At 35.1% G+C, this 25154-nt stretch overlaps 2 protein-coding genes across 6 annotated transcripts in view; one reads left to right on the top strand and one right to left on the bottom strand.

Moving 5' to 3' along the window:
- Window positions 1-25154, top strand: part of TDRD12 (tudor domain containing 12) — a 68592-nt gene that overhangs the window by 22957 nt on the left and 20481 nt on the right. For 3 of the 5 annotated variants that reach the window (XM_080552721.1, XM_080552723.1, XM_080552722.1), the window contains exons 25-31: window positions 1175-1344; window positions 2311-2432; window positions 3484-3538; window positions 3973-4086; window positions 4172-4325; window positions 4420-4486; window positions 4824-4995. In XM_080552721.1, the coding sequence (XP_080408847.1) occupies window positions 1175-1344; window positions 2311-2432; window positions 3484-3538; window positions 3973-4086; window positions 4172-4325; window positions 4420-4486; window positions 4824-4909 (768 nt within the window). In that variant the 3' untranslated portion in view covers window positions 4910-4995. Of the gene's footprint in view, window positions 1-1174; window positions 1345-1909; window positions 2274-2310; window positions 2433-3483; window positions 3539-3972; window positions 4087-4171; window positions 4326-4419; window positions 4487-4823; window positions 7999-8678; window positions 8782-9254; window positions 9500-11952; window positions 13384-14432; window positions 16626-17671; window positions 17840-20192; window positions 21761-25154 lie in introns of those variants that run through there. The other 2 variants (XR_013938458.1, XM_080552724.1) reach the window with 2 other exon arrangements.
- SLC7A9 (solute carrier family 7 member 9) lies at window positions 8273-20237 on the bottom strand. The gene is made up of 13 exons (XM_080552753.1): window positions 20114-20237; window positions 18818-18943; window positions 17668-17815; window positions 16445-16687; window positions 15751-15876; window positions 15326-15425; window positions 13969-14013; window positions 13527-13650; window positions 11700-11803; window positions 10772-10868; window positions 9729-9878; window positions 8946-9120; window positions 8273-8357 (listed from the first exon to the last, which is right to left on the bottom strand). The coding sequence occupies exons 2-13, from the start codon at window positions 18920-18922 to the stop codon at window positions 8293-8295; spliced, it is 1482 nt and encodes a 493-aa protein (XP_080408879.1). The 5' UTR covers window positions 18923-18943; window positions 20114-20237; the 3' UTR covers window positions 8273-8292.

Genomic DNA, 25154 nt, shown 5'->3' with positions numbered 1-25154 from the left:
GCAGTAATCTCAGACATGATGAAATCGCTTTGATTATTGTTTCTGTCAAAGCTGACTTGTTAGGTTTTCCTGAAATCAGCATGTTAAGGTCAGTGCCATGTTTGTATTGTTCTGTCAGTTCCCTGGCCTGTGAAGGTGGCAGAACTGGGCTGGGCCAAGTACCCATGTTGGAGGTGCTGACTGGAAGGTGATAGGTAGGGAAAAGTGGGGAGGAGAAGAGTAGGTCATCTATGCAGTGACATTTCCCCTGAGTATTTTTCTATTCTCCCAAAATCTTGCAGGTAGGAAACTACCTTAAGGCTGTGTTTTAATTGAAAGGGTTTGGGTTGTTTGTTGTTGGGTTGTTATTTTTTTGTTTGTTTGTTTTATTTGGAAAGTCAAGAATCTATTCTGAAAGTAAAGTCAAAGGACAAAGTAAAAAACAAGGTGCGTTTTAAGTCTTCATTAATGACTTTAACAAGCTAGTTGTGTTGTTACAATGTCTGTGTCAAAAATAATTTTAAGGGCACGGAGTTCTTTTAAGAATTGCTGTTAAAGATAGCTCACAAGTTGAGGGATTTTTATGGTTGAGACAAGTTGATCAGAAAGGCTTCCCCACATCCCAGGTTCATGATGCATTTCTTGTGTCAGCCTGGTCCTGCCCAAGTAAGGTATTCCTGTGCTTTGGTATATATCATGCTTTATTTTCCTGTCTATTCAATCAGATGAAAAATAAAGCGGAAAGATAAAATTATCTGAAAGTAATTTTCTTTAATAGCTTAATTTCTGATATGATATCTCAACCTTTTCTCTTTGATTGCTAGCTTTTATTTGTATTCCTCTCAATAAAACTGGGGCCCCACCCAGCAGTTTTATTGTGATTTGGATCTAGAAGTTATTCTAATTCTATGGTGTGTAGTTTGGCTGTAATTTTTGTAATTGAGGCTAGGATTTTCTACTTCATTTCCATGTTGGTTCTTTTAGATGGGGCTACCTACTAGTTAATTGAGTTGTTACAACAATGAAAAAGATGGTGATCCTTTGAAAACAATTGAACATGAGTAAGTCATTTCATGTTTAAACATATACTCATTAATTTTCAGATTTTTCAAAATTTTATCTAAAGAACAGCTTAGAATTGGAGAGAAACAATTAATGAGCTATGGTTTTCATTTAGCATGTTTTGTAATTCAAGGTCCGGGTTACCAGGCTTTCGGATTTGAAGATGTATGTCAATGAATACAGCGTGCGATCTGAGATTCTGTCTACGGGTCTGGGAACTGACAATCCAGAACATATAACGCAGCTCCAGAAGCTATGTGTACATGTGAAGGAACTAAGTCACATGAACAACTTGGAGCCTTCGTGAGTGTTTCCAATTACTTGGAATATATATTTAAAATATGCATCATTTTCAGCATATATTTTACTAGGAAAAAAAGTAATTTTATGAACAGGATATTTACATTATTGGTACTGAGTATGATTTTCATTTAAACAGAGACAGCAGTGTTTGTGACATCTGCTTTCCTCTAACTATTCTTTAGTCACATAAGCATCATGGAAAGAAAAATAGGAAGTCTTCAAGATGTTAAACTAGCATTTGATGCAGATAGTCAAGTTTGTCACAGAAACGTGTAAATTCAAATTCTGTTGTGTTTATTATGATCAGCAGCTTCTCACATAGCTTGACTCTGTTGCAATGTTTCCTGCATCTTGAGTACAGCTAGTAAAGCTAGTTTGTAGTTAGTTTGGGCAACTGAGTTGATGTAATTTACATAGTGTGACCATTAATACTTCACTTTCTTGCAAGCATAGAGTTCTTAAAATTGTTATTGCAGGTATTATTTGTAATCTGTAAAGCCAGAGGTCTCTTACTAATATGCAAAGAACTTTAAATATTCTAAAACTTTTATTTTTTCTGAGTCAGAATGAAACATGACCAAAAAGCCCCCAGACCAACTGGAATTCTTTTTTGAAAGGTAACCAGTTTCCTATCCAGGTCCATCACACACAAAGACCAACAGATTTTTTGACTCAAAGGAAATACTGCCACCATCAGAAGTTTATACAGTAATCCAAGTCAGAAGAACATTTAAAAGCTTCTTGCTGTGTTAACAAACTTCAGTAACCCTGTGAGACTTTAGGATTGCTAGAAGTGCATTTTAGAAGTTCTGGTTTTTGGTTGTTTTTTTTTAAATATATGTTAGAATGAGAAACTTAACTCCAATAGGACTTCAACTATGATTTGGAATTCTTTGAATATTTAACATTCTTAAACCTTTTATTTTATGAACCTTTTATTTTAAAAACATTTTTTTCTATGTTCAGAAGCATAAAGGAGGACACAGCCCATCCAGAGAATGTGTCTGATCCTCAGAACATGCCCATACAAGAAAATTCTACTGAAAACTGTAAATCTTCTAAAATGACTATGGGGAATCATCTGTGTGGTAAGCGTTCTCCTTGTTACCAAAAAATTTAAAACTTTCATTCAAGTTGAGCCCTAAAATGTTAACCTGAAAGCCATTTTTTCAATTGCATCCTTTTTTTCTGAATATACAGAGTAGCACCATATAGTTTATGTTAAGTCACAAATACCTCATAGTCAGTAGCCTGAAGCTGCTGTGTGAGTAAGCCACATGGATACATCTGTTCTACTGTTCGGGACATACTCTGTCCTTGAAACACTCAGTTGTTTGGCTCTATATGGAATGGTGAGCAGGAAATAACTCCCAAGGAGAGGAAGAGCATTTTGCTTTCAAAAGCTGTAAGGTTGAAAGAAGTTAACCTCTGTTGGAATATCTGAGGTGAAAAACAGCATCGTTCACTGGGAGGTTAATTTTTTTTTTCTCACCAGATTCAGGGTGGTAGAAAACGGCTTTTTTTTTTTTTTTTTTCTTAATCTAATGCTCAAGGTTTTGGTATTCAGTCAGCAGAGAATTTAAAAGCACATGACTTGATGTCAGCCATAGAAGAGGACAGAAGATGGTCTAGCTCCAGTTAGCATGTGAATTTAGAGAGATGAGGGCTGAATGATTAAAAAAAGTTGCAAGGTCGTGTAATACTTACCATGGAAGACTCTTTATTTTTACTTGGTATAGTAGAGTGACTGTAATGCCGTGTTTCAAGCTCTGATGATAATACCAATTTTAGCTGTTTAGTGAACCCCTGAAACATTTACTCAGTTTCTAAAATTACACGTTTCAGGTATCAACTAATGTGTGGAAGACTGAAAAAAAAATCCTTTATCTGACCTGGAAAGTGTGATTTTTATTTTTTTTAATACCAACTCCAATACTTTTCAGTTGAAATTTCAGTTGAATTACTAGCTTAATAGAATATTTCCAGATAGGAAGTACCTGACATAAGTACCAAATATGTGCCTGCAATAGTAATCTGATTGCTAGTGAATTATCTCCGTGATGGTACTGGGCTGTTCTCGAATCTGGTTTGTATAGTATAGATAAGTATAAAATATCTTCCTCAATTTCTTATTTTCAGATGGTGTAGCTCAAAATAAGGAAGCAGAAGACTCCACCCTGCATCAGCATAAATGGTACAAAAATTCAGAGTGATTTTGATACCATGCTTGCTTTTTAATGTGAACTGCTAAACAGGACAATTATTCTTACTGAGATTATCTGTTTTATGCATAAATAGATACAATACAGGTGGAAGTATCCTTTAATTGTTAAATTGGCGTTGAGCTCGAGAGACCAGTGGTGGTGGTGTATGTGTCGCCTCTTGAGCTAATAAATATGCACCTTCAAAGGCTGAGGTCAAATTGCTTTTGTAGCAAGTGAGGCTGACACCCTTTCCAGACATAAGGTTTCCTGATATTGCTACTTAGAGTCAAATTATTATGGCTTGGATACACATACACATGCTGAAACTCCCCTTTGTTGGCAACCTAATGGGAGAATTCTAGTTGTATGTAAGATGGTTTATTTTCTGTTTGGGCTAACTCCAATTAATCTTTCTCTATTCTAGCTTTTATCCAGAAATAAAATGGTTTCAAAATGAAGTGACTGTTACAGTAAAGGTAAAAATAGCAGGTATTGCTGACTATAAATGTGACTTCTCTAAAGAAAAAGTAATTTTCAGGTAAGCTTATGAAATTTAAGTTTAATAAACCTGAAATATGGCTGTTAGTTTGTATTTATTTTTTAAAAACTTTTTTATAATTTAGTGCTTGTTTAGGAGACAAACTTTATTTGGCTGACATGGAGCTACATCAGTACATACTTACAGAAAAGTCATCGTGTGTGATTAAGGATAAAGAGGCCGCTATTATCCTCGCAAAAGAGAAAAAAGGAGCATGGTGCAAGTTACTAAAGAACAAGGTGAAGGGAAAATTGACTTGAGAATTACTGAATATTTCAAACATACTAGCTGTGCTTTAGTACAGATATTTCAGACTGTGTTTTTTGTTAACAGAATCCTCATGTGTCTTTTGATTTCGAACACTGGGAAGATTTTGAAGACACGGGTCCTTTTCCAGTTGGTAAGGATTGAACAAGTCAGTGTTTATCATGTATGGAATGTTTATCATCCTAATTTTTATTGCATAGATTTTATCTGGAAAATTCAGTTGTTTTATAAGTATGACACTAAGCTGGTTTGCCCAGCTCCTGTGAAAACAGATTAGAGGACCTCTAACCTCTAGCAAAGCACGGGCAGACAGGTATTTTTCAATCAGAATAGCACAGACAGTTCGGTGCAGAAGTTTAGTGTTTTGGTCTAGTTTGTACCCTAAAGGCTTTTTGTATTTCTACACGTTTGTTTTGAAGCTCTTGTCTTTTCTTGCTTTATAAATTTTACACTTTGTTAATTACTTCTAGGTAGTAAAAAGCTGCATTGCACTTCTGCAGTAACCGAAGATCTGGTTGAGTCTTCAGACGACAGCAGTGTAGAAAGTGATGAGTAATGTGGAGATAGATCATTACTGTCTGTTAAGGATAATGTTGCAAAATATTGTCTGTTGCATGACCATTCCCCCTAAAATTGTTGAAACTGAACATATAGGTTGCAGAACTTTGTTTAATTTTTGGAAGAAAATAGTAAGTAAAGTCCTTCTTGTGTTCTAAGCATCTGAAAAAAATACTTTCCAGAAGAACTTTATGTATATTGTCCAGTGCTTTTGCTTCAAAATTGTTGGCTTTAATGATGATGTGTACATATGTACTTTTAAATTAAGTAATTAAAGAGCTTTACTTACCTGAGTTTGCTGTGTTAGCAATAGTTAGTAATTTCTGCAGTTTCACAAACTCTGATGGTCTGTCAATTATTTCTACATTATCCTTCATACGCATACAGAATCAGTTTTGTAGCAATTGCCCGTTTCAGTTCTGCATGAGTAAATGATGCCTGAACTCAGATGGCAATCTTTACCTGACTGGAAATACATGGACTTGGCATGAAATACTGTACTGTGCAGCTAACTAATAGCAAACTGCTGCATAGTATTAGGGGAATGAGCATTGTGGTAGAAAATTCAGTGTTTGTTTTCAGTTTGATGTTTTCATGTGTTGTGAATTCTTTTCCTTATTCAATTTCCTCTCACCTAGCTAAAACTCTTACGCTAATAAAGGTCAAAATCTTGTCTGCCTAGCTTAAAGGCTTTGAGCTTTCATGTCATCTTTCAGTAAATAATTTTTCACTGTTACATTTGTACACACCAGAACATCTCACAGTGAAATAATAATGTAATAGCTACTCATAATAAATTAAGCTGGTACCAGTCTCTTTGCATCTGTAGATCTTTAAAACATGTTAGTCTCTCCAATGGAACTATATGATGACTTAGAATAGAGATTTAGCTTTACAGATTTATTTTAAGAAGCCTAAAATTTTGTTGTATTTTTAACATGAAGAATATACTTATCAGTTGGGAATTATTCTTTCAAGAAACATTAGGATGCCTTTGCTAATCTCTTTGGGGAGAGGAATGTCTTAATATGCTTGCACTAACAGTTACGTTTTTTCTTTTGTTTGCATATAATAAAGATTCTTTCTGAATATTTAAGAATATTTCTGATGCCAGTGGAAAACTGGCATGTGACAGAATAAATTGTGGTGATTGTTAATGTATGGCTTAAAGAAAAAAAAAATAATACTGTTGGGAATCTGAATACAACTGAACTTAATTTACAACCTTCACCTGTGTTCAACATAGGTGCTTGCAAAGCTGTAATAATTTTAAATGTACTTAAGAATAACTTAATGCAACTGTATTTTTGGTCTTGCTTTGCTTTGTGTTGAAAAGAGGAGACTGTCACATGACCTACATAAAAATACCATGGAGCAGGATTTTTCCTTCTTCACACATTGTGTCTTTCTGACTTGTCTGATATATAAATACAATGTAAAATTATTTTCTACCAGTGGAAAAATCTACAATCTAATAGACAAATTATCTCTAATGTTTGAAAAGTAAGGCAACCCTGTATCAGGTAAAAGCAGAAGCTGTTTTTAGCCCTATGTTCTTAGCAGGTGGCAAGAGCAAGTGTTTTAAGAACACTATAAAAAATGTAGCAATAAACTCCAAGAATGTTCTCTTGGCCTCTAGCTATTCTTGACCAGGATCTTCATGAGGAAGAGGTTCTCTGTGGACTTTTTGCTTTGATTTGTTGCTTTATGAACCTCTGTCAACTTCTAACTCCTGTGCTAAGGAACTCAGTGGTGTAACATCTTCTGTGAAGAAAGTTTGTTCTGTGTTTTGAAGCTATCCATGCTCTGTCTGCTTGATGTCCTGCACAGAGATGTAGTTTGCTTTTCCCAGTTTATTAACACTTAAGACTCAGTCACCATTTTCATCCCTACCCCCCAGTCAGGTATGTTTTTCAACCTTCAAAATAGTAGTAGGTGGAGTCATTCATGGTACAAAAGTATTTTATTCCTTTGGTCCTTCCCTGAAGTTTATAGGTAACTTGTTTGAAGTGTTCTTGTAAACTGGGGGAGGGAGGAGTAGCACTAGTATTAGTGTGAGTGGGACAAAACACAGTATTTGGCAAGTAGATACTTCGTATGTAATGAGAATTACAATTTTGTTTTGCTGTCCATTCATTTCCTTTGTCATTCCAAAGTTTTTTGTTTGCCCTGACATGGAGATATATTTTCATGAATCTGACTATCACCAAAAAATCTCATTCAAATGACTCAGAACCCGTTGCTTTATATATATACCTTGGGGATTGCTCATCCAATGCAAAATGAAATATATGGGAACTTAAGTTTTATTAATTTCTTTGTAGTTGCAGTATGGTAGAAAAAGCTTCTTTAGTTGAATTGGCTAGGCTATAGTTAGTATGAACTTGTGTTCTTAAGCTAGTTGTTTAATATTCCTGTGTTATGTATTTAGAATGGATGTATTAAAAGTTATTGAGAGGACTTGTGCTTTCAGTATTCCAGTCTTTCTCAATTTAATCACTTTAAAATATTGACAAATGACTTGAGAAAATTACTTTCTTTATCCATTTGCTGTGAGGGAACATAGTAAGTATTGGAAGTTACCCAGAACCAGTTTCTAGGCCAGGGGAATTCAAAGCTGCTTAAATCTGTATGTGAATTTGGGATCTTTTTTTTTTTAATTTTATTTTCATCAGCTACCAAATAGAACATTTATAGGATGATGTTATTTCTGTAAAGTCACATTCATGCTGAGGATAACTTCTGTTGCATTTGCTTTGTGTTCTTTACCTTGGATGGCAGTGGAGAAAACACATATACCTGAGAAATTAAGCCTTAACTGATGAACTTGCTTTAAAAAAAGAATCACTCTTCTCTTCAGGCAGGTGTGCTGTCCATTTTCACTTCACATTTCCTTAGTCTTCCAATTCTTTGATAGCTAGTGTTTGGTCTGAGAAACTGAGGATTAGAGTTAGTATGTTTTTACGTAATGTGTCTCCTGTTTTGTGTGACTTGTAGGTGATGCTGTAAATGATAGCTATTCTGTTCTTTCAGCACTACAAAAGAGGCATTTCAAACTACAAAAGAGGCATTCTGGCAGTGCTGCAGGTGAGTACCATTTTCATAATTGAAGTGCTCCTCTTGTTTAAGTAACATTAATGAAGAAAATAAGATAACCTTAACGTATTAGCAAGCAATGAAAAAGGCTCTGCTGTACCCTATAATCTGGCTCAGAAATCTTTTATTCTCATATTTAATAAACGTCAAGTACTAAGTAGTATTGCAAAAATAACACATGCCAGCATGAACATAGCAATTCAGAAAGTATAAATGCGCACCAACTAAATGGAATTTCCTTCAAAGATATAGCAAGTAAAAACACTCTAGTACATATAAAATATTTTATTCAGTAGTTTCCTCTGCTGGAACAACTTCCAAAAGCATCTGAAGGTGCATAGTGATGGGCTCTGAGAAGAAAATACATTGTTAGAACCTTGTTTTGAGAACAGTATTCAGATTAATACTATTTTTCTGAGTTAGAGAAATGTCCTTCTAAGCAGTTGTTTCTTTTCTGTATTTGCATCTCAAAAACAAATAAATAAGAGGTGGGACATAAAAACAATCTTAAGATCCAGGCCAGTATATTTTGAGATTTCTAGTCTTGCTCTTCATAGAGTACACTGCTTCTAATTGCATGATTAGATTATACATAATAATTTGGGAGGGGGGGAGGCAGACATAATGGATTTTCTTAATGTCTGTAGAACTATTAATTCTGTCCTCTGCAGCTGGTTCTACTTTCCACTTTGGAAATACTTGCATATCAGTTTTACCTTGAGAGATGAATGAAGAGTTCCTTCTGAGACTATGCAAGACGGCTTTATGCACACAGTGAGCTTTGCTAATGTCATCTGTCTGGAAAACTGCCTCCCTCCCTGTTTCCCCCAGCATATAATTTAAATTGCAATGGACAATATAATGAGCTTTTTTGGGGTAGTTGCTTTAAAGTTTAGTGATGTTCTGTTGAATTTGGAAACGGTCTGTAGTATACTTACTTGATATTTTCTGGGGCCAGCTGAATTTAAAATGAACAAAAAGTACATAAAATATGAGTCCACTAGGTATAAATAAAACACAGTACAAATATGCCAGTTCAGGTGCACTGATGATTGGTAGCAGTACCAGTAAAATGGAGATTAATGTCACAATGACTGGAATGACAATGGGTATCTGCAAGATAAAGATAAATAAAAAAATAAGTAAAAGCACAATTATTTAGCTAATTGTTTTACTGTTCTTACAGAAGTTGCGTATGTGAAACATAGTTTCATTGTCTTAAGATGTTTTTCCTTTTAAAATTTCAGGAATTAGATGGCACAATTGCGAAAGTAGGAAGAAATAGATGGGAAAAAGTTTTCTGTTGAATTGTTAATAAAGGTATCTGTCTTTATTGCAAATAGCAATGTAGTAATTCATATACAGTTTAATGAATGACCTGACTCCAGTACAGTGAAGTTTGGATCTATCTCCAGGTACTCTTTCAGTGGTAGTCTGCTGACTGTAGTTCCCCATCCCTGAAAATCTGCCACAGTTTCTGCCCATCATCTGTGTGAGTGAAAATAAACATTGCCTGGGCTTTTCCCAGTCTTTGAGCTTTGTCATAGTGCAAAACTTGAACAAAAAAAAAAAAAAAACACAAATAAATGGCTAGATTTCAGGTAAGGGGGGTGGTGAGGAACCTCTACTTAAGGATGTTCAAATATTCAGAGTTTCAGGATGAGTTCATGTTTTAGTATTTATGGAAGTGGAGGAAAAGTCACGCTGAATGCTGAACTTACCCGAATTGGTCTGTTGACTTCCTTTCTTGTAAACCTCATAACAATGAGTGCAAACACAGTTAAACCATAAAATATCCAGACTGCAAAACTGAAGTAGTTTATAAGTGTGTCAATGTCACCAGGGATAATATAAATAATAGCAATGGCACCCTAAAAATGGAAACAAAAATTAGTATTAGTGAAGTTTAACCTTATTTTATGTGTATATGTTTATAGCTTATGTGTAGGTATGAGTGTATGTTTAGGGTATTCAGAACATAATTTGTGCGTGCTTTTGCTTAAACATCCGGGCGCAAGTGAATTGCAGTACATTTAAAGATAGTATCTGTAGCCTGTCAATGTGTGTTTGCTTTTCTGTGCAGTATGAATTCTATTTTAAGTTAAAACACTTAATCTTGTATATGTTAATCCATTTTGTTGTTGACTGACTATCTAGAAGGAAGAGATAATATATTTATTTATAATAATGTTAATTATTATTAATATATTTAATATATTCAATGTTATTTAATTATAATAATATATTAATTTTTTTGGTTGTTGTCTCTGGGAGTGGACAGAGCAAGAATTTTGACTCTACCTGGTTTTACGTTGACATAAAAAGGTAAAACACAAAAAAATAAAAATATGGTCTAGTTTTATTTTAAAATATATTTATTAAATGTGTAGAATTTTTTTTAATGAAAATATGTAAATGCATCCTTACAGGGAAGAAATAGAGTAGGAAATATTTCATAGGCATCTTGTGAAATAAAGGATTTGCCTAACACTAATAATTTATTTTTTTATTTTTTGGTTTTCATGCTATGGATTCTTAAAATTTTGATTTGAAAATTCAGTTCTGGAATGAAACTTTTCGAATTAAGAAGTTGTTTTCATTGTATAGTCCTTGCTCCTAATACATGTTCAGGATATATGTTTATATACAGATAGTAATCTCACAAAGATACAAAGACATGTCAAAGGTGCTGGTAAGAAATTTTGAAAGCATGTATTAAGATCTTTTTGTAGGTAATTTCTCTGAACTTAGAATGTATACTTACATAAAATATGATAGCAGGTGCTGGTGTTAAACGCTTAACACTAATGTAAGACAGCACCTTTAGCATGTGCCCTTCACGACCTGCTACATAAACAAGTCTGACAAAACAAAAACAAGGCAAACTAGTTAGTGTGGCACCTAAAGTTCAAGTGGTGTTATATTTTAACACCGCCCACCCCCCTCCCCCCCCCCCCCAAAAAAAAAGTTTTCAAATGTGTTTTATTATGTGTCTACATCTGACTAGAGTTTTCTTTAGAGTACACCGCTATTTCCTTTAGTGTACGATGGGATTTAAAGAATATTGCACTAAACTGAAATTGTGGAAATAACCAATGTTAACGCACAGAAATTGAAACTAATTCTGTTTTCAGAATCATTAGTTTGTACATTTAACTAAAATTGTTTTGGAAGAAGATGCTATCTTTTAATTTAAAAAAAATCCTTTTTAATTTTTTTCCATATTAAATAGCTACCTGTACAACCTTCTGTCAAAAAAGTCTGTACAGCCCTATCATATTCAGATAGATCTTACTGTTAATAGTAAATAGAAGTGTTGAACAATTGATAGAAAGGAATGGCTTTTCCTTCCAGTTCTTATCTTGACTGTTATTGGTGAGTTATGTTCTTACTCTTATTTTTTTGTTTAATGACAAGCTTTAAAATTGGCCAGAAAAAAAAAAAAGGAAAAAAACACTTTCATGCCATATCTACTTTCAAATGAGAATCTTATTTTCTGATTTTTCAAACCTGTATAGCCTCTGCTTCTTTTTGCAAAATAAACTATAGCTAGATTTGTAAGTACTTGTTAATTACTTTGTACATTTAGATCATAAGTATGTCGATATCTTTGTGTCTAAATACAAAAATATAGATATACATTTTTCACCCTTAAAAAAATTAATTTTAAGTTACTTAGAATGAGAGCTTACCTGCCTGCAGTAAAACATGTCCCATTGGCAGATCCAATTGTAGAAAAGGCCACAAAGAGAGGTACTATCCAAGAGGCTGGATAAAGAATTCTATCTCCAAATGTCTGGGATATGGGATTAAAATGAATGGTTTTTGTCATTTTAACTGCTATTTGGTATATTCAGAAATGTTGGCACCTCTTTAAAAATACAATAAATATGTATCTAATGTATCTTATCAGTAAAATATTTGTTGTATATTTTGCTATTCAAGGATACTTGGCCAAATGAAGACCTGAATTAATTCATGAAACACAGTATAAAGAAGAGTGGAATATTGTCTTGAATGAAACAAAACCACTTAAATTGCTTAAGACACCTGGTTTGTGGATGTCTGCCAAAGAATAGATATGATTACCACAGAGCATGGTGCATACACAAGGTGATTCCAGTGCAAGTAGAAAGAATAACAGTAGTAATGAAGGCATGGCAACCTAGGCCTTGTCATGGGTGAGCAGGTGAGGGACACACTTGCCAAGTTCTTTCACTACACTCTGATTTTTACCTGTGCCGTGGTATGTTAATTGTTACTGCAAGGTGAATTGGAACTAATGTAGGTACGTTGATCTGCTGTAACTGAATTTTAATTAAAACTGACAGGTAGATTTGGGATTTTCAGTTGAGTAAGTCAAGCATATTGAGTTCTACTTTTGCACGAACTTAACATCAGTTAACTTTACCTGGTAGCAGCACACTCATCAGCACCAAGCAGGAAAGCTCTTTACAGATGTATAGACCTCTTTATATGGAGCACTCTGCTTATTTTGCTATTTGCTGTGCCCCTTTTGTGCTGCCCAGTAGCAGTTGGATTTTCTTTTAATTTAGTCTGATCGCTTTAGAGATAGCTGATGTGTGCTGTTCACAGATGTTAAGCTTAGTGGTACAACGAAGAGAAGCAGTTCTTTATCGACATACAACTTAGTATACAGTTTTGCACCTCTTGGTGCAAAGAAAGAGGATGAAATACATCAAAATTCTACATTTTAAAATCTTTTTTTTAATTTTGAGATTAAGTATTTCTACATATAGTGAATGCACTGTAACACAGTGAAGAGGTACATGTATGCATGTGTGCATGTCACATGCTGTTTGTTTTCCCCTGGAACTTTCATAAGGAGAAATTGCTACAAGCTCTCTGAACAATGGTTTGGGAGACAGATGTCCCCTGGAAAATGTACTGAGTGGAACTGAAGGGACAGATGAGTTTATATAAATTTCTCAAATGTGAAGAATAATCTTTAATGATTTTTTTCCATAATAGTATGTCTTCCAATGAAGTAAAGAGGATAGTTCTCAGTTTAGTTAAGATAAAAGCAAAAATGAGGAGGTGAATTACAGACCACTTGCTGTTATCTCCAGAATGGCAAAACTTGATTTGTTATTTTGCATGTGTTTATTTCTCAGAAATACTGGAATCACTGTCAAGGGCAAAGCAGTAGTCAGATACTATTTTTCCTTCCATTCTTTCAATGCCTATGGAAAACAGTCAACCGCTGAGCTGTGGTGTTTACAAAATGTTACCTAAAGACTGCATTACTTCTGCTTGCTTTTTTTTTTTCCTTGGGGTCTGATGGAGCAGTTTAAATTAGGCACTACTGATATGAATTTTGGATTCAGAAATGACAGATAATGGGGAAAAATCAAGGTGAGACTGGCAGTTTAGAAATAAATTGTATCTTAAAACTTAGAGATTGCTTTTTACATTTTTTTTTTTTTTTTTTTACTGCTCAGGATGCTTTAATACCCATGGTTTTCTTTAGATGGTTTATTACAAATAAAGTGGCTTACCACAGCAACTGCCTGGGACTGTAGGAGTTCTGTTGAAGTCATTACGGTGAAATATGCAATGTTTATCAGAACGTAACAAATTGTAACCAAGGGGATTCCAATAATTATAGATAGTGGTAGATTTCTAAGGAATGCAAAAGTAAGACTCCATCAGCATTGCTGTATCACTGGCAATATTACCCTAATAAACTGTGGACTCTTACTATCCCCCATATACTCTAGAGGTATGTGTATATTTCTTTACTGTAGAGAAACAGAAAACAGGATTTTAAAAAAATAATAATCACAAATTTACGAAACCCAGAATACGTACTAATAGCTCTCTTTCTGTTAGTGCTTAAGCTTTCAGTAAGCATTCCTTTGAAAGTTAAGCCAAAATACATGCTTGCTTTTACAATTTCTTTTTTTGTCATTAGTAATACAGTTTTCTATGTAGTTTTACCTGTAAGGATTTTTAAGTTCTTCTGTGATGTAATTGAGTTGATTCCTGGAAGGAAAAACATTAAAACAATGTTTGTAACAGTCATATGTAATGTGTTATAAGGTTAGGTGTTATTTCTTTTTTCTGTGTGCCTTTGTAGTTTAGAAAAAAAAAAAAGGTAATACTGCAGAACAGAAAACTGTGAAATTGTGAGCTGCTTCTTCCGAATGTAAGCCTGAAGTAACTAATTTTTCCTCCTTAAAGTTTTGATGCATCTTACATTTTTAGAAGTACCTCTGTGTTTTTTGAATTAAGATTCTTAGCTCTTGGATAAAATATCCCTGAATAAGCAAAAACTTGGTGGACATTTGTTTCAAATTTACAAGATTGCTTTTGAGCTTCGAGCTTTGCAAGATCTAATATTTTTCAAATAAAGGCACTAGTTGACTGTATCCATTGCAAGGAGTCAAAAATGTCTGAAACAGGAGATGTTCATGTCTAAGCTGAGAGACTCAAGCTTGGAATAAAACCTGGAAGAATAATCCATTTGTCTTACGCATCGTAATAGGACTTGCTTTGCTGTAAGTAAAGATTTGTATTCTTAATTCCTTTAAAAATATGGATCTATTTGCAAAACTTGAAAGTATGAACATTTAAGAATAGCATTAATGGATCAGAGCTTGATCTTGAATTTGTCCCAAGAGAGACCCAGACCAGTTCACATTCCTGTTAGTTTCAGGAACTGATGTATGTAAAATATTTTCAGGACTGTAGCAGAGACATTGATATTCCTCCAGTAAGTTTAGTTTAAGAAAGTAATAGTGGAAAGCAGCCTTCGGATACTGAATATAAATGTTGTATGTAGATCATAAATGTAAACCTCCAACCTTCCATATTTGTGAGTATTTTCAAATGTATTTTCTTTGGTCTAACACAATGGATAAACAGATGAGAAGGTTTACAATGGGAAGCTTCTCAGGGAGGGAGAATTCAGTGTTCTTTTGTACTAGTCAAACGACACTACGTATTTCACAAAACATGGGCTTTGATGGGGGTAACCTGTGCAGAGTCTAGGAATGATATATTTTTTTTTTTTTGCCTAATGGAATTACTTTTTATATCTTCCTCATTGTCGCAGTATCTAAGCACCTTCAGCAGCCCTTTCAGGATCCACTATAGAATCTTTCCTAATAAACAGTAACCTGAGGTTTTGTTCTTTTACCAAGCTAGTGTTCTTTTTCCAGAATTCATTAAGAGATTCTTTATAACAAGTCAGATGTTAACTTTCTTAGATCACATCTTTGAGTTCTACAGGGAGAGAGTAAACCAGTTAAAGGCTGTTAAACTATAACCGTTAACACTAGTAAAGATACCTTACCATCCATCGTACGCCCAGAGTCCATTATAGAATGCCAGACCAATAGAGCTAACAGAAATTTTACTGTCCTTGAAAGAATCTTTAAAGTTTTCAGTTTTTCCTGCAAATAAAACATAGATTACTGTCAAATGTTGAAATTAATCCCTTTAATTGCCACTAAATGAAGAAATATTCCAATGTCTGTTTAATATTTTGAAACATTCTGCTGTTGAAGATCAGTTTATACGAATTTTTATGAACCGATAAGTAGTGTTGAATTTCCTACCCCCTTCCTCTAAAATAAGTAGTACCGTAAGGAGTTCCAATGAGATGTGGAACTCAACACTGAATAAAGAGAGCCTTATTGTTGTGCTGTTTTTGTTGGGGAAATTTTTAAATGGTCAACAGAAACTAAAATAATTGCACGTTAATGTATATTTAATTACCTTGCGCAAGGAGAACAATTCCACTTACAATAATGATTGTGACAATGATCATTTTAGCAGCCGTGAGAAGATTCTGGAGATAACTTCCCAGCTTCACGCTCAGTGAATTCACTATTGTAATTACCACTAGAAGAAAGAAATTCATATTTCTCTTGTTAAATTTGTCAGAACTGAAAGAAAAGTTGACTTCTAAAACATTTTTCCCTTATTCACTGTACTGCTTTTTCCTTCCAAGATGTTCACATATACATAGTTGTTTTTTTTTTAACATAGTATGTTTGGATGACTTAAAATTGTGAGGAAAAATTGTTTCTGAATTAGATGTGTACCATTAACAACAACAAAAAAAATAGTAATTGTACAGCATTCTGATGAATACAGAAATATCTCTGAACTTCTTCCTTTTCTGCTGCACATAAGCATTCTATGCAGCTGTATTTTTCTTGGTAAAGAAAGGAAACCCAGGCTAGGAGCAAACCATCGTTCTGTCCTTTTCTGTATGGAGTTAGTTATTGTGGGAAAGACTCTCTGTTTCCCGAAGTTCTGTTCCTTTCAGCGTAGGGTTGCTTTCTGATGTCATCATAAAGATCAATGTGCTCAAGTCCTACTATGCTATGTGTTCACTGATAGGGCTGAACAGAAATTGCTATGCAATTATGGAACTTGTCACTTCACAAGAACAAAGAAGTCTTACCAATGGCAGCTGCTGCAAGACACTTGATGACAACTGGGGGTGGATCGCAACCTGGATAAAAAGGAGCTGATGCATATTCTGCAAAGCTGAGACAAATGATTGCAAAAGAGCTGGGCTTTGTGACAAGTAAGCTTGTCCAAGAAAACAAAAATGCTGGAATTGGGCCAAATGCTTCCATGAGGTAAGGATATTCTCCTCCTGATTTTGTGATCATTGTACCAAGCTCAGCAAAACAAAGTGCCCCTGAAAACAAGAAATGTGCCTGTTACTGGCTGTTTGGTTTATGCACTTTTCAAACTATGATTAGAACAAAATAGTGCTTTTTCATAGGTAGCAAAATTACAGAACTGGATATGTAAATATATCATTAATTTTTCCATGTTTGAGTACTGTACATGCTAAATTTTAATTACATGCAAGTAGTTGTGTAAATGTGGGGAAAAAATATACTGAAACTGTTAAGTTACAATCCAGAATTTACTATTACCTTTGTTTAAGACTTCAGCCGTTGAAGTATGAACGTCCTGATTTCTTAAGAAACCAACGCTTCCAGCAAAGGTCCAAATGAGAACTGCGCTGGCTGACCTACCTTTTAGAAACTTAACGTGGAAAAACTAAGTTTGCTGCACAATTTTGAATTAAAATGCCACTGTAATTCAAAGCTGATCTTAGTAGACACTTGTAGTTTTATTGCTGTAGCTGCTCAAAAAATACTTTTTGTATGATTTGTAGCTGACACAATGCACAAAATTCCTTTTTGTGTTTTACTATTTGAAATACTTGGGAGGTGCTTAGCGTTAATTTTTTGTGTGATAAAATTAGATTTGGGGGATTGGACTAGATGATCTTTCAAGGTCCCTTCCAATCCCTAACATTCTGTGATTCTGTGATTTGTGCAGCTGTAGAAAAATGTTAAATACCAGCCCTGACCCAGCAAACTTTCGTGTGCTATTTTGCCTGTGATTTAAGTAGAAAAGTTCTCTCTTTATTACAGTTAGTTTTAGTTTTGCTTACTTTATCCACTTGCTTTAAAAATGAACTGAAAATGATCATTACAGTTTTAAAAGCTTAGTCTATTGTTTATGAACAGCACATACTTAGTACACTCATCAGGGTATGACTAGTTTTGGTCTAAGTGTCATTACCTTATTTGTGAAATGAATGGTATGCAGTAAATAAAAATATTTAAACAAAGATCCACACTTTGTTGATTCTTTGTTTACCTAGTGTTGCAAGAACTCCACAGGCTGCCCAGATGATTAAACAAGGACCCACGGCTCCAGCATTGGCAAGTACTGATTTTGGAGAAACAAAGATACCTGAGCCAATAATTGTACCAACAATCATACAGATTCCACTGATCAGGCCCACCTTGAAATAAAAGGAGACATTTTGGTAAAGTAACTTCTAATATCTTAATTTATCACTAATTAGCCTTCAACATAAAGTTTCTACGAACTAATAAATGATGAAATTTTGCTTCTAAAATGTATACAAATACTGCACCATACTCCTGCTGTTTCCAGAAGCCATTACTTGTATTTTGCCTGATTGCGTATTTGCTTTACTATACTATCCTTTGGACTATCCATTTTCTTTAAGCAGTTGTTTCTCCTTGCTTCAAGTATTTGTCTACATAAATTAGTTTGATATTGATAAGTGGTTAAAAGATCATGTTCTTCTGACATTGTAGTGACTTACATGTTACATGAATCTACTAAAACTTAGGCATCTCCTGCTAAAAAAACACCGGCATGGGCAGCTTAAATTTTCCTTTTAAGTCATGGCTAGTCTGATAACATCAGTATTTTGACAGTCTGCGTTCTTGACACCAAACTGAAACTACAGAGAGTGTCTTTTTCCAGGTTACCTAAACTGAAAGAGAAATTACAGTTCTCCCTAAGAGGCTTGTCAGGGACAAAAGAAGTGGCTTTTTTTTGTTGTTGTTGTAAAAACATCTGTAATTTTCTGGAGGAGAAGAATTACCAGTTTCTTTCTGTACCACTAGCTGTTTTATAGAAATAAACACGTTTTCAGAAGCAGTGAGCTAACAACTCTGTTTAGACTGAGAAGTTTATGTGGAGTTTGTGAAATTTATGAAGTTATGCTCTCTTGAGCAATTTTGAAATTATCAAACATAAGACTTCAATATTATATGTTCTCACTTCTTAATTGTGTTTGCGCCCCAGCAATTTCCTAGTAATTAGCCATTTCTTAAAATGTAAATCAGCCACACTATGAAGATAAATCAATGCAAATTTGGATACAACTTCAACTTTTTTGTGATGATGCCTCTACACAGATATGTCCCAACTGTCTCCCTCTGACAGCCCCTCACACGTGTATTGGAGGAGGGTGGGTGTTGGTGTTTACCTGCTTTTGTAGGTTCATAGTTTGGGGTTCTTGACTCTGAATGGATTGTCCATCCTCTTTTCTGCTGTCCTGTCCTTTTCTTTTCCTCAAGCTTTCTTCACCCATTTGGCTTATTTTTTGAAATATCTAAAGAAATTATTAAAAAAAAAAAAAAAGGCATATTTTACTGATGTGTGCTTGAGTTTTGCTGGTATATATGCTCTAAAATAGCATACTTAAATACTGTCAGAAAATACAAAAATGCGCACATGCAATACACAGGCAAAGGTCTTCCATCTAACTACCTCCTCGGAGATTAAATGAAAGAGGTGGTAGGTGTACTTTACCTCATCCATCAGACTTCCTGTAGATTTCCCGACTCACCTGGCAGTGGATGTCCTTACACCTTATGCCTCAGGTTACAGTTGAGAGAATCTCATTACTGGAACAAGCTAGGTTTTATAGCTAGTCTCTCCTTTGAATTCCTCAAGGGGTCCAGACAGATTTAATCTTCCACCCAGAAACTAGCCTGTTTTCTTATCTAGAAGACATTCTTTCTGATCTTTGTTAAATTAGGCCTTGTCCCACTTCCTTGGAGATGCAAGTATGTTAGACCAAGTGTCATCTCCTGTAATTGTCTAATTAGCAGCTCTTTTCCTCAGAAGGGTTACTGTTCTTCTTGTTGACTCAGGGTGAATGTCTTTTACTGAACATTATATTCTGTTTAGAATTAGAATGGAAACAGTTTGGATTTAGAAATTCAAGTTTATATCTGTGAATTATTTTTTTCTTGAGAATTTTGCTAATTTGCCACAGTATTTGAATTAAATGCTACCTGAGATTGTGATGGAAACAATTTGTAATAGGTTAAGTCCTGATTCTCAAAAGTTTATTCCGTCTACCTCCTCAGATCTTCCATCTGCAGTTGTTAAAATCTGAATGTTGAAAATTGTTTTGTAGTTATACAAACAGCAATTCAGGAATGCCTCATGTGTAGGCAACTTAGTGTCTAATAATCCTTGGCTTTTTTGTAGCATTTTGAATTAACAGAACATCTATCTTTAGTACTGATGGTCTTAAGAAACATTTCTGCTATAAACAGATCTGTTTTATGTTTTGAGTTAAAGATTCAAAAAAAGAAAATCATCATGAACCCAGCTTACGATTCAAGCTACAATAGAAAATTGTCCGTGTAAGGAATGCAGGGCTTGGGTCACTGAATTCTATTACAGCTTTGAGCCCAACTTCTCTCTTTAAAGTCTTTTATCTAGAATATGTTTTAATCACCATCTGAGAGTAATTCATACTTTCACTTACCTTACTTACTTATATTTGTTTAGTGTAATTCAGGCTTCAGGGATCTCTGTATCGCGTGTTTCTTTATTTCTTCCGTTAGATTTACCAGCCAGTTAGAGAGCAAGACATGTCCATGTCTGAAACCAGAATACGCAGAAGCAACAGCAGCTTAAGTACAGAGGTTATAAAAGGTAATCATTAAACCCATTCTCAGCCAAGAAGCTTTGAGATGGGAACCACAGGTAAACCAATAGTCCAATTAGTTTATCTTTAAAAACAAAAAGTCTTTGTTCCATTTGTAAGAAAGTTTGTCCAGTACCTAAGTATTTTATTATGTAGTGAGAGTGAACCATAATTGGAGCATATTTTGATTTTATGTCAAGCTATTTCTAATTTAGAAACACTGTGGAAAGATAACGTTGAAATAAGGTGCATTAAAGACATCTGTCCAGATGTTAACTGCATCCTATAAAAATAGTTGATGTTTTTTATCTTGAGGAGGTAGAGAAGTGTGAGCAGAAATCTTCACTTTGTTTTTCATTAACCTGAAAGCACTTGAGTGGGCAGCTTATGTTCCCTTCACATGCAGTTCCAATTATTTTTTCATTTTTGTAAATGTTTAGAAATCTTGCATTACTGGAAAAATGACATTCTTTACTTCTATACAGTTGTATATCCAGGAAAAAGCTGCAGTCATCTTCAGTGCTGAGTGCTTTAATTCCTGCTAGTCATCCCTAAAATATTTGCAAAAAAATCTTAGTTATGTTTCACTTCATTATTTTTGGTAATGCAAGCAGTAAGTCTTAATCAACCTGATGAAATCAAGCTTCAGCTGACTTAAAAAAAAAAAAAAAAAAAAGTAACCATTTACTGTTAAAAACTAAAAAGTGTGCTGGTATTAGTAAGGTTAAGATGTGTTAAGATTTTTATCTTGTTAAGAATGATAGGACGGGATTGGAAATAAGCCCGTATTGTTGGACTTATGTGTCAACAAAACAGATGAAGTCTTGATATTATCTATATATTACGCCTTCATTGACGTTGTCTATATATTAGTCATTCATTTAACACAGTGACCAACAATAACATATGGAATGCAAAAAGCAAGCTACCAGTCTGTCCTGTTTATATCCTGGCATGTTGTGATGTCTTTTTTTCTTCTTTCTAATCTTCTGTTTAAGCATGCAGGCTTGATCAGTAGGAACTCCTGTTGATTTCAAATGTTAATGTAAATCTGTGACTGAAAATGAACTCTTCAACCAGTGTAAGATTGTTTCACGTTTTCTTATTTGCCATATTTTGTTCTGGTTAAGCCAAACTGCTGTATCAGTCTTTCTGCAAGACTGAGATTGCAAAGTGATGTCAGTACTGAAACTAAAACCAAAGCTGCATTTTTACAGCTCTCACTGTCTTATTTTTTTCCTCCATTTTTCGTCTTTAATTCTTGCAGAAATTAGGATTAAGCTTCAAGAGAAGCTTGTCCATTCAACAAAATTGTTCAGAAACTATCATCTGAATGACGGTCAGATAAAAATGTTTTTTTTTTTTTTCCCCAACAGAAAAAGAGATTATTAAAATAGTCTGAATTCAAGCATATTAAAAGCCAGATAGCAGGAATTTTCACCTTCTTCTGCGTCTCTTACAAGGACTTCAAAAGTATTTTTCATGGTAATCGTGGTATAGGACTAAGTAAATTGATGTTTCTATATCTGTTGATTGCAGATGCCTAATTGGTATCAAATATTACGTAATGTAATTGTGTTCTCTAGGCTTGATTATTTTGAAATTAAGATACATAATTTTGCCACTCCTGTTTTTCCAGAAGTGCCATGCAGACTATTGAAATAGCTAATGTAAAAAGAAAAAACACTTTTTTGGGGTTGGGGAGCAATATCATATATGTTGCTAATTTTTCCACTCAAAGTGAAGTATATACCTTTCACATCAACTGCAGCCTAGAATTTCCAGACCAGCAAAAAAGGAAATGTACAAATCCTTAGGTAGTTTTGATGGAAAGATAATGGAATATGTCATCTTTACTTCCATGTTAAGCAAAGTTTTACTTAAGATTATTTTTTCTTCTAGAATTTTTAACTAAGCAGCCAATTACTTGAGTCAACCTAGAATTTGTATTTGTAAAGTTTTCATTTGTTGAATGGAGGTCTTAAATTTCTGCCAATAGCTTGACCTTAATTAGCCTTTGTTTCCTTATAAAAATCAAGACGTTTTGTTTGAGGGATTAATTCTGGGATGCTATAGGCTTGTTTAAGGACTTGGAATTTTACCAGCAATCCTTCTTTTCCTGAGCCACTCAAGAAAAAAAAAAAAAAAAACAACTGACATTGAGTTCAAGGATTCTCCTGGTGTTTATTTTTTTCTTCATGGACAAGAGAAATTATGTTTTACAGCCATGGGAGAAGATTCCTTCCCTCTCAAATGCATATGTAGATGAAGAGATCAAGGAGTTCAAATTCCAAGGGGCTACAGAAGCAAACACTCTCTAGGCCAGTCCTGTCTGAACAGTGTAGTTTGAACCTTTTCAAATAGTGTTTACCAATTATATCATAAAAAGTAATTTTCAACTTTAATTCAGGAAATAACAAGAACATGGTGTATAAATACAGCTTTTATTATCATCAGTCACTAATAATAAAGGTTAATGTTTGTTAGGGTTGGTATTTATTGCTTGCAGTAATGCACAGATTCTGCTTTGGACTGACAATACTTATGCAAATGGTAACAACTGTTCTGACTTGCAGGTTTTACTTGGAGCTTAGCAGTATCTCAAAATGGGTACTTTCCATTCTAACCTTGCTACCTAACAGGTTACTTAATTTTTATCAGAGGAATGGTGTGTTTACTTGCACTTGCTCTTCTTTGAATCCTACCATTAACAGATGTGCTTTAAGAAGGTATTTCACTCCTGCCATCCTGCAGGCATGCTGCGAGTGGAATGTAAGAAAACAGTCTTTCTGAACAGCTGTGTCAACTGGGTTGTGCTAACATTGGCAAGATCTTTGCATCTTGTGGCAGTCAGCTGCACTGGCTGTCCATAGAGCTCTGTGCTTTGCGCTTGCAGCTAGAACACCTCTGCTATCACACCCGTGTTCTGGCTGCTGCTGCTGAGCAGTGCTGGCACAGCATCAAGGCTGTCCCTCCAATTCCTGCCTCTGGGAAGGCCATTAGGCTGGGCATGGGCAAGAGATGGGGAGAGGACACAGCCGAGACAGCTGACCTAAACTGACCAAAGGAATATTCCATAGTGTATGAGGTTCTGCTGAGCAATAAAAGTGGTGGGGGACTGGGGGGTGGGGGGTGAACTCCTGTTAGGTTGTCAGGAAAGCATCTGCCTTCCCAAGAAATTGCTATGTGCATTGAAGCCCTGCTTCCTAAGAAGTAGCTGAACATAGCTTGCTGATGGAACTGGAGAATAATTTTTATTCCTCCTTTTGCTTCTGCGCAGCCTTTGCTTTTTTTCCCCCCTTCATTGACCTGTTCCTTATCTCAACCCACGAGCTTTCTTTTTCATCATATTTTGTCCTTCATTGTTCTGTTGAGGAGGGGGAGTGAGAGCAGCGTGGTGGAGCTTAGCTGCCCATTGGTTCTTAAACCCCCACGTCAAGGGAAAGATTAGATGAGTACATAGCTCCTAATGCCCATAGTGTATATATATATTTGAAATACCAGTGTCTTTTTCCCTTTCCCTTTTCTAGTTCTTGTTAGCAGTATATTTGGTTTGACCCCTATGACAAAAAGTAGAGAAAAAATAAGGCTTGTTGGTAAGGTCTTTAGGTTTGCTAACGATAGATCTGCCTCAACATATTTTTGATTAATATAAAGCCTTTTTTATTATGTACATAAGCACAGTAAGTACAAGAGATTTCATAAACTTGTAAATGCTGGGTGTGTCATTCTGTCCAGAAGAACATGAAAAACCAAGGAGTCTTTTTTCAAGGATATTCTAAAGGTGTTTTGACATCCTCTGAAGAAAACTGAGTCTGACAGGATCAAACTAGGTTTTTCAGAGCATTCAAACTTTTATCTGTGTTTCAGAGCCAGGTCAGAATTAGTGAGTTCCCTAATACAAAGATGCCTCCTCTTCTTTTTCTGTTTGAGGAAAACAAAACCTCATCTTGGTCTGCTTTTCAGGTCTAAAATTCAGGCTGGATTCCACTGGTGTTCTTTCAGGAAGGGAGGGGTTACTAAATGCCACTTAGCTTTGGATGAAATGAGAAATTATTACAGTAGGGTGTGACGCTATTTTCTGGCGTCTTACGTTCTTGCAGAAAACATTGCAAGGCACTTTATGAATGTGTTAGATCAGAATTTAACTGCCCCATACCAATTTTTGTTAACAGGGTGTCTTTGAGCCGTTAACTGTATTTAAAATATTTCCTTAGGGGTTGGAATTAACTGAATTAACTGAATAGTGAGGAAAGAAGTTGTTGTGATTTAACCTGGCAGGCAGCTCGGCACCACACAGCCATTTTCTTCCCTGTCCCAGCAGGACGGGGGAGAGAATTGGATAAAAAAGTAAAAGCTTGTGGGTTCTGATAAAGACAGTCTAATAGGATAGAAAAGGAAGAGGAATAATAATGGTAATAGTAATAATAATAATACGTACAAAGCAAGCAATGCACAATGCAATTGCTCACCACCCACTGACTGATGCCCAGGCTGTCCCCAAGCAGCAGTCATCCCCACCCCAGCCACCACCCCATGTAATTTTTCAGGTGGACATCATGCGTTATGGAGCATCCCTTTGGTCACTTTGAGTCAGCTGTCCTGGCTCTGTCCTGTCCCAGCTCCGTATGCACCCCCAGCCTCCCCACGAGGAGGGTGGTGTGAGAAGCTTAATTGTCTTTGACTTAGTGTAAGCACTGCTCTGCAGCAATTGAAACATCAGCGTGTTATCACTGTTATTTTCATCCCAAATCCAAAACACAGCACCATACCAGCTACTAGGAGGAAAATTAACTCTATCCTAGCTGAAACAAGGACAGAGTTCTGCAAGGCTTTTTCAGTTGTTTGGATCCTCCCTGCAGACTGACCTTGATTCTGT

This window comes from Anser brachyrhynchus, assembly GCF_964034855.1.
Source record: "Anser brachyrhynchus genome assembly, chromosome: 12".
Taxonomy (NCBI): Eukaryota; Metazoa; Chordata; class Aves; order Anseriformes; family Anatidae; genus Anser; species Anser brachyrhynchus.
This window is presented reverse-complemented; position numbering and strand designations above follow the sequence as displayed.